The sequence below is a fragment of the Eumetopias jubatus genome, unplaced genomic scaffold (genome assembly GCF_037043125.1).
Source record: "Eumetopias jubatus isolate StellerSeaLion01/CBP00866 unplaced genomic scaffold, mEumJub1_p1.0 scaffold_13, whole genome shotgun sequence".
Taxonomy (NCBI): domain Eukaryota; kingdom Metazoa; phylum Chordata; class Mammalia; order Carnivora; family Otariidae; genus Eumetopias; species Eumetopias jubatus.
Window position 1 is genome coordinate 11,211,483 of NW_028274819.1, and position 9,758 is coordinate 11,221,240.

Consider the following 9,758-nt stretch of genomic DNA (forward strand, 5'->3'; position numbering starts at 1 on the left):
TCTCTTATCTATAATGAATGAACTGTGCCAAAAAATATTCATGATACCAAATCTTTGTGGTTTTCACAGCTCCATGCTATCAGTTTCCTTCCTGAAAGGATAGGTTAAGTCAGAACTAGTGGGAAAATACTGGCTCCCAGTTTGGGGAGACTCAAGAGCTCTATACTTTTTAAGAGCTGAATTTATTTTCTCTTCCAGTGTTGATGGTACCATCATATCACAGCCATGGCCAATCAGACCATCATAGTTCTGACACCAAACGGCATCAATTTCCCCCAAACAGAGGAACCCAAACCCACCAACCAGAGGTAAGACAGCCTAGAGAAACATCTAAAGGCAGATGTCAAAGTTCTTGGGGTAAGTCCAATTCAGAACTAGCTGGACTGGGATGGGGAGGGGGCGCAGGAAAGGAACTGAAGTCTTGGAACTACATCATGAGTATGGAGGCTCTCAAGTTTTGCCAGAGGAACTCCAGGTTGATGGGCAGACCAGTGGAAGCCCCCTAGAGGGCCGTCTGAATCTTCTCCAGACATAAGATGATATGAAAAGTGTATTTCTCCTATTCTGAATCTTTTTCAGATTTTTTTTCCTCTTTAAATTTTTTTTGTTATGTTAATTACCCTATATTACATCATTAGTTTGTGATGTAGTGTTCCATGATTCATTGTTTGTGCATAACACCCAGTGCTCCATGCAGTACGTGCCCTCTTTAATCACCATCACCAGGCTAACCCATCCCCCCACCCCCTCCCCTCTAGAACCCTCAGTTTGTTTCTCAGAGTCCATCGTCTCTCATGGTTCATCTCCCCCTCCGATTTCCCCCCTTCATATTTCCCTTCTTACTATCTTCTTTTTTTTGTTTTAACATATAATGTATTGTTTCAGAGGTACAGGTCTGTGATTCAACAGTCTTGCACACTTCACAGCACTCACCATAGCACACACCCTCCCCAGTGTCTGTCACCCAGCCACCCCCTCCCTCCCACCCCCCACCACTCCAGCAACCCTCAGAATTGACCTTTTGTTGATGTTTCTGTATTTTTGCAACAGCACGCTTCTCAACATTTTCTTTTTTAAAAAACCACCTTATTGAGGAATAATTCACATACAAAAAGCTGTACATCTTTTTTTTTACAAAAGTAATGGCAAATAATTACATATTTTAGGTACTTTTTTTTCTGTGTTCACCAACTGCATGCTTGATACTCCGAATGATTTTTTTTTTTTTGAAGGGAATTTTTCCCTCACCACAAATTATAGGAAAAATAAACCTCCTTCCCCCTTTTTCTCCTTCCGTTTTGAGAACAGAGATATTTGTCTTTTGCCAGCTTCTCTCCTCTTGTGCATGATTTATTAAAGAAGCTCTGTGGAGCAAAGTGGGGAGGGAGGGGGGGATATGCCCAGGACTGGGAGGGAACTACAGAGCTCCGCCTTCTGGAATTGTTTCTGACTTATATGATCTAAGTTCGCAGAAGTCAGTGGGAATGGGGCGACGGGGTGGCTCAGTCCTTAAGCATCTGCCTTCGGCTCAGGTCACGATCCCAGGGTCCTGGGATCAAGCCCCGCATCGGGCTCCCTGCTCCGCAGGAAGCCTGCTTCTCCCTCTCCCACTCCCCCTGCTTGTGTTCCTGCTCTCGCTGTCTCTCTCTCTGACAAATAAATAAAGTCTTTAAAAAAAAAAAAGGATTCAGTGGGAACGATTGCCTTGTCTCCAATATACGATCCTGTGGATTTCTATGAGGCTCGTGGACATAATGTTTGGAAAACGTTGGCTTGGTAAATGTTAACAGAGCCAAAAATATCTGAGGTGGATGTCAAGGAGGAAAACTTGTCCACTTGGAAGCCAAGATCCTCAGCTATAGGGACATGGCCTGGAGGGGTCAAGGAGCTGGCCAGGGGCCAGGCTCTCTGTGGTGTCCAGCAGGGCCTGTGGGATGTAAGGAGGCACGTCCACACCACCAGGGCTAAGACAGTGTGAGGGCTTTCAGATGTCCCCTGTTCCATAAGAGGTAGAAGGAGAATTAGTAGCAATGGAATCAGAGAGCCGGGGGAAAGAGTCTCTCAGGGAGCCGGCAGCCAGACAAGGGCGGAGAGGCAGAGATGCCTGAAGACTTGCTGAGCACTTGCCAGGTGCCCCGAGACGGTAGTTGTGTGCGGCACAGCAGCATCTCCTCCAAATATCTTTGCAGGGTTCTCACTCTAGAGCTTTTCAGTGTCTGTATCCTTGCCGGGGTCCTGCAGAGAGTGATAATGTGCGGTCACCCTGGGAGAGATAAAGATGCCTTGCCTTTCCAAATGCTGATTTTAATCCTCCATCTCCCTTCTCCCAACAGACCATCCAGATCCTGTGTGGGGTGATGGTGTTGAGTTTGGGAATTATTTTGGTATCTGTTCCTTCCTCTCCACAATTTACCCCGATGCTTTCCACCCTGTTGAAGGCTACTCACCCATTCGTAGGAGCCTTGTGTGTGAGGTGAGAGCCTTAGAAGGACAGAGGGTTAGGCGGAGATTGGGTGAGGAGAGGTGGGAAGAAATCCTTGAGGATTTCACAAGTTTGTCCTGTTTTCTATTCCAAGATCCCATCAAAGATACTACATTACATTAATCATTGTGTCTCCTTCGACTCCTCTATACTTTCTCACACTTGTCCCTGAGGATGTTGAGTAGCACTGGCCAGGAGTTTTTGAATTCTAACATGTTGCTAAATTTGGGTTCACCTGATATTTTTTTTCTCATGTTCAGTCTAATTGTGATGGATTTTCATGTGGAAGGGAGAGAGGTGAGGTGTTCTACAAGGGCATATGCTATCAACGTGATTTGTCACTGATGACGTTAACCTTGACCCTGAGGCTGAGGTAGAGTCGGGAGGTTCCTCTTCTCCCTCTTTCCATACTCTGCTCTTTGAGAGCAAGTCATGAAGCACAGCCCACATTGGTAGAGGCACCTCGTCCGATTTTGAAGACAGGCTTTATTTAGGCAGACCTAAAGTACTTAGTGTTGGGGCTGTAGGATCTACAACTTTTCTCTTCTCTCTGTTTTGTCCCATTTTTTCCCCATTGTTAAAGGATTTTCTGTTACTTCACTGTCCCAAATCTATTAGGTTATGAATATTGTAAAGTGGTATCTTTGACTTTCGGAACACAGCATTAATGACTCACTGCATCCAGGCTTGTCTTCTGTCTGATCTCAGCCACCACTCCACCCTAAGCTGGGGAACCACCAACTTAAAATATATTTCTCTGTCCTCCCGTATCTGTTAACTGCCCCCCTCTTTTCTTTTTCCATACCATTGCTTTCATATTTTTCTCTACATAGTGTCTAACTCCAAAACTACTTATATTTGCTTTTGTTCATGCTTTTCTGAATACTCTGTGGGAAAAAGAGTAATATCTATGTAATTAATTGGGTCTTACATTGTTGGTCAAAGGTTTCCCGGGACTGTTTCCATAGGGGTTTTCCATAAACACCACAATAATAACATTGTAGCCTCACCTGTACATAGAAACTGACTTCACCATTGTCTCTCCTTTCTGAGTAGTTTGTCATTTCTGGAATTCTACCAGTCATCATGGAGAAAAAGTCAACTAAACCTTTGGTGAGTATGAGGACCAAAACCCCCAACTCATGGATTGAAATGAAACTGAATAACTCTTTAAGGTCAATCTCTCTACCTTGCAGAGTTGGAAATTAAGTTTCAGAGCAGATATTTGGCAGAGTCAGGAACTGAGCCTGGCTCATAGATATTCCTGCCCAGTGCACATTCCTCCAACCATGTACCCTAAATCACACTCTTCATCAGGGTGTTGTACTATGCCCTAGATCAGTGCCCAGGAATCTATTTTAGAAAATGTCTGCCTCCTTATAATGTCCTTTTAATGGTAACTGGCCTTCAATTTTAGATCTTCAATGACAAAGAAGGTGACAATGTTATAAAGAGATCTATTTGTTGCGGATTCACTGTGTAAGCCCATCTGTCCAAACCCTTGAGAAAACCCAGTCAAAATGTTATTTATGTGCGGACTTATCTCTCATTCTTTTATCTATCTGATCTAAAAATTAATACTTTTCTTAGATTTGAATATGAACTCTCAGGTCCTAAAAGATGTCATTAGTCATTGGTATTGGTTAAGAAAACAACTTCACCTGCATTTAACTCTTCTAGGAAAACCAGAATTGGGAGTGGCAGGGAGAGGAAAGCTGCATTATAGGGAGATTTCTAATCTGTAAATATTCACTAAGTCTTCACTCAATCCTAGATCCCTCAAGTAGTTTGATATTGAGGGTCATAGGTGAGAATGCCATATAACACAGTAGCACAGAAATGCAATTTGGAAGCTCTGCTTACAAACATTTCCTGAAGATGGCAGGAAATTAGAGAGAGTGCTCAAGGATAATGTCAATCTATCTCTTTTTTTTTATCAGAATTTAGAGACTGATCATTTGGAACCTTCATCTAGCCTCTAAACTTCTAGATCAGCGTTGTCCAGTAGAACTTCCTGTGACAATAGAGAATCAGTTAGTCATGCTGCCCAGGCTGGTGGTCACATGTTGCAACTGATAGCTTGAAATGTGGTTAGTGAAATTGAGAAACTGAATTTTAAATTTTACTTGAGTTTGCTTTAAATACGAGTAGCCCATGGGGCTAGTGACAACCACATTGGGTAGCACAATACAAGAATAATATTTCTAGATTTTTGGGGGGAAGCTTATGTTGTTCTTACCCCAGAGAAGAGCAATACCAGAGTGAATAGGGCAGCAAACTCAAGGATATATGGGGTGTGGGTTTGGGATATGCTCAGGCTCATCAGAGTCATCTATCCTTTAGTGAATTCTACTGTGGTCACACATTATACCAGCCCTTTCGGGCTGGGGAAGAATGCTGTCCCAGAACAAACCTAAATCATTCTAAGAAATATATCCTCTGGAAATCCTGACTGTTGCTGGCTATCAGGAGGCCCGGGAGCATACACTTTAGTCATTATTTTAGGAAACTGGGGTTAGGAGGAGAAAAACACCCTGCCTATTCTCTACCGTGCCCCCAAAGCTCCAACTGCTGAGCCCCTAAAGGAGGAGCAACCTGGGTGGGATTATGTAATATTCTAATTTATGGCTATTGGGTGTGCCCTGAACTACACTTGCCCATAAATAGAGCTTTTGGGATAATCCTAGATCAATTCCCCCTTGTGTGAATTGGGGTAGAAGGGAACACATTTCTGAGATCATTTTATTTATTCCCCTCACTCACCCTATAAATGTAGAAATGAAAACCAGAGAAGGAAGTGAAATTAGAGAACTGAGCACTCCAGAAAATGGAGAGGGCCTCAGGCAAAGCTACCACTGGGATCTGAGTTTCCTGACATCCAGTCTGATCTTTTACCTCCCACTGCTGCAAGCCTGTTACACCATCCTTGGGCCTGGGGCTAGAACTCTGGCTACATTCATTCGTATGGGGACCTGTGACCACCAGAGCCTGACCACTCCAGTGCTCACCTAAGCCTGAGGACTATGTTCCCACACTCCCCTTTGGGAGTGTGTGTGTATTTAAGAGGGTCGTGTGCAAGGAGGAGTAGCTTCTTTCATCTGCCTCTTCTGTGTGGCCGATGGCTTCCTCAAGGGGTTTCTGAATGAGTCGGGGGAGAGAGAAATCATAACTGCCTTTGGTCATACTCTTTTGGGGATTCGCAGGCACGGCCTCATGGAGCCCTGCTCTCAGTCCCAAGTAGAGAATTTAGAAGAGCAATATTCTCTGCCACCTACTGAAGTCCTGCCTAGGAAGAAACATTTCATATATTCATTCACTTAGCCAAGATTTATCTTCTAGGTTCAGAGATGTTGCTAAGTACTGGGGAGACATCCTGGTTTAAGTCTACCAATGCTAGATCCCCTGAGGGACACAGATGAGAAAATAAATTTTTTGCAGTGCATTGGCAAAGAGGGTAAGAGGTATGTGTTGCTCATTGACAGTGATTCTTACTCAGCCTTTGTCTTTCAGGCTCAGAGCAGTGTGGCTGCAAATATTCTGAGCTCTCTATGTGCTCTTGTGGGTTTTATTCTCCTCTCTGGCAACCTGGCTGCTTTGGATTCTGCCTTTTGGAAGTGTGACTTGAACAGAGAGGACAGAGTACCTAAAGGGTATTCACTTTTCCATTATCTGCACCCATATGCTAAGGACGACTGTTTCACGGCCAAAACCACTCTGGCTGTAAGTATTTTTAGACAGGTTTTCCAATCTTACGAGGTTTCTGAAATCCTTGACTTTTGTTATCCTTTATTTTGAAGATCTAATTCTTTCTGGTTTGGGCATCTGGGGGAAAGCGAGGGCTATGCGAACAGCAGGGGACTGCTTGACTGAGATGAAGGGGCGAGGTTCTGGAGTTACATACCAGTGAGATGGAATGGAAGAGTAAATGTCCAGTCAAGTTGATGATGAAAAATGAAAACTTACTGTTGATAGAGTTTCTTAATAATCAAAGTAATTCTGTTGTTAGAGGTATACGATAGGAGTTTGCCCAACCAAAAATCTTGGCACATGGAATGGTAACTTAAGAAAGACAAAGACAGCAGGAAGACCCAAGTGGTCAAGAAACATGGAAAATATGTGTGATGCGGGGTTAACTCAGTCTGAGTGGACACTGGGCCCAGCACCGAGAAGCGGAAAGTAGGAAATATGACCTCGGAGGTGAGGGCTCCTTCTCCTTCTGGGTACCACAGTGATGAACAGGATTGATCAGGGGAGAAGGCAGCATCATTGTTGTTTGTGAAAGCTTCCAGCGGTGGGACTTATTAAACTGGGAAATAAGAGACGTAGAAAGATGGAGAATGGGAACTGATTATGATTGTCATTATTGGAAAAAAGAAAGCACTGAAGTTTGGCTAATAGAAATAATGTCACATCAAAAACTAGTGATGTAAGGTATGGTGATTAACATAACAATAAAAAAGAAAGAATGTCTTCAGTTGGAGCATTAAAGTGTATGTGTATGGTTAGAAAACACTAGGAAAGACACAGGCACATAAGAATAAAGAGGCTGCAGAGTATCTGTTGTCCCACAACCACAAAAGTGAGTTACATCAAGGCCACAGCTGGAGGATGGTCAGATGCTGACAGAGCTGGTCAAGCATGCCCTTGCACACCATTCCTTGCGGACCTGGCCGTAGGCGCTTCTCTCCAGGTTCTTGATATTATAATGAGAAAAAGTACATGCAAATGAGGTTGATAGCAATTGGCATAAACCAACACATGGGCGAGGCAGCCCCCACCTTGGGAAAAATTCTGGAGAGAAGTTTGGGAAGGATTGTGGAATGGATAACGTATGAATTCCTGAGGGATAATTTTGCTTTATAAACAAAGGGATTATACTGCACATGCTTGCTGGGACAGTTTCTAATTAGTGTAAACAAGTTGTATCTCCTCTTGAACTGTACAGAAGTAGACTAGAGGTTTGTGCAATCACGTTTTCTCTCCTGGTCTATCAGGTTGCTGGGTCTGCATGAAGGATGACTTGGGACAGAAATGGTAGAACCTAGTCTCTTGGCATAATATCTTTTTTGAGTTGGTGTGGGTTGTTAGTAATGGAGGCAGCTTGGTTCATGCTGTGTTTATTGCTTTGATTTTCTTTCTCTTACCGACATCAGGAAAGGCTAAGAAAGCCTTTTACAAAGGGCTTGCACCAGTGAGGTCAAAACCTCACTGATTCTCAGGTATCTCTGAGAAGGAAATCTCACTGTACATTTGATAAATGTGGAGACTTCAGGCTCACACAGCTACTAAGTGGCAGAGGTGAGGCCAGAATGGAGGCTGTCCCATCTCAGTCTTGGGCCTTACTGTGTCACTCACTGAGTGAACAATGTAATCGGATGTTGCTATGTCTCAGCGGGATAGGAAACAATGTACAAAGTGGGTTATATGGCTGATGTAGTCTGCTCATCCCCCCTCTCAAGGGAATAAATAAGCAAAGGGATTAAATGAAGCCAATTGCTAGGCTAGGAAGGAGCATTGTTCTCTTGCTGAGGATGTTCTTCCTTCATCCTCTGGTGGCTGAGGCGGTCTTCACCTCTACGGTCAACACTGAACAAGGCATGAAGGTGTCGGTTGATGCAAGCACTGCCAATGTTGTATTTCCTGAATTTCAGGGAACTCTGTCTGTGATGCTGATTTGCACGGTGCTGGAGTTCTGCATGGCCGCGCTCGCTGCTGTGGTTTGGTGGAAACAGGCTTACTCTGACTTCGCTGGGGTGAGTGTGCTGGCCGGCCTCCCTGAATCCTGCCAGGTGTATCTCCAGTTCTGGGCTGTGTGGAGCGATGTCAGCAAGAGTGGCAGAAGGGTCGGCAGTTGTCGGTCATGAGATATACGTGGGAGACAGCTTGATGGGGGGTGGAAGACTGATGAGGAAAGCGGATGGCAATTGAGTAGCTGACCAGCTGAGGGTTAACCAAATGGGGTGGTTGAACCTGGAAATCGACTGGTTCAATCTTTCTATTTTGTAAATGCAGAAACCTGGAAGTTAAATGGCTTACCCAACATTGTGTATGAGTTTGTGCTCAGTCAGGTCCCTAGAACTTGGCTTGTGTCTTTTCCAGACAGGAACACTTTCTACCATAGCCCTAGCCTGCCTAACAGCCTTGACTTGGTCAAGGGCATTTGCACACATGACTGGATTTGATAAATGTCCTTATGCTCTAGTGTTGCCTTCCTGTGATCTTAAAATTATTTTTTCACCTAAAAGATACTTTTAAAAAATAGTTGTTTCAAATTCCATGGGACAGCACCCTACCACCACTACAGACTCATGGCTTCATTTCACTGAATTAAAAAGCCTTGATTTATCCAAAATTGTATTACAGAAAGCAGAATGAATATTGAGCTGATGAGCAGCACTTATTTGAAGAACTTAATGACATACTATACTCATCTTGTATACAATGTATATATATATACACACAAAGGTGGAGGAAATGGTATCAAGCGTGTACCTGAGTAAAGTTTGAAGAACTAACGTATGAAGAACAAGCATCTGAAGAACTTACATATTTTGTTTCTTTTAGAGTGTGCTTTTCCTGCCTCAGAGTTACAAGAATAAATCCAGCATACCCGCAAAAGCATTTTCTGACCCTGGATATGAAGAACTGGGAAATTATTCAGCAGAAATTTGGTTTTATGATGATATATAAAAACCAACCAAAGAAACTCAACTCAAGAAAGCGGTTTGAATTCTCTGAAATGTAGGCTTTTATATAATGAACACTGAAAATATGTATCTTTAAAAGGATGCTGTAATTTAAAAGACCACAAAGACATAACATGTTTCATTAAACTGTGTAAAATGCTCTGTTTTTCTTTGACACAAATTGTAGCAATATTCAGCTTGTGCTATCTAAATTATTTAATAAACAAGATGTAGGAAAAAATATATATCTTTGTTTTCTTGTTATTGAATATATGTGTTCAATGGGGGTCTCTTGATTTGCCATTAGGAAAAGTGCAAATGTGTAAATTACCATTGCCTAGACTGCCAAATAGACATTTCCCAAGAAACTAGACAGCATTGTGTGATTCAGGTCATGGTAAAGTAAGAGAGTCAACTCTTTCTGGTCCTCCTTAATTGTCAACAGGAGTTAACTGAGTAATGGTGGTGTTCAGACTCTTTTATGGTACACTAGTGTTGCATCACATGATTATCCACATTACAGCATGCAGACAAGCCCCCTACAATTAAATCTCAGGAGCTGTGTAAGTAATTGGCTTCAAAATAAAATC

The 9,758-nt window shown here is 43.0% G+C and overlaps 1 protein-coding gene across 1 annotated transcript; it reads left to right on the forward strand.

Annotated features, from left to right (window-relative positions):
• The first annotated feature begins 222 nt into the window (after positions 1–222).
• Positions 223–9,172, forward strand: LOC114220276 (membrane-spanning 4-domains subfamily A member 6A-like). The gene is given in 6 exon segments (XM_088017472.1): positions 223–357; positions 2,334–2,468; positions 3,539–3,595; positions 5,993–6,202; positions 8,134–8,235; positions 9,047–9,172. Coding segments are annotated over 6 exon segments (762 nt in total). The 5' UTR covers positions 223–225.
• Positions 9,173–9,758: the final 586 nt, after the last annotated feature.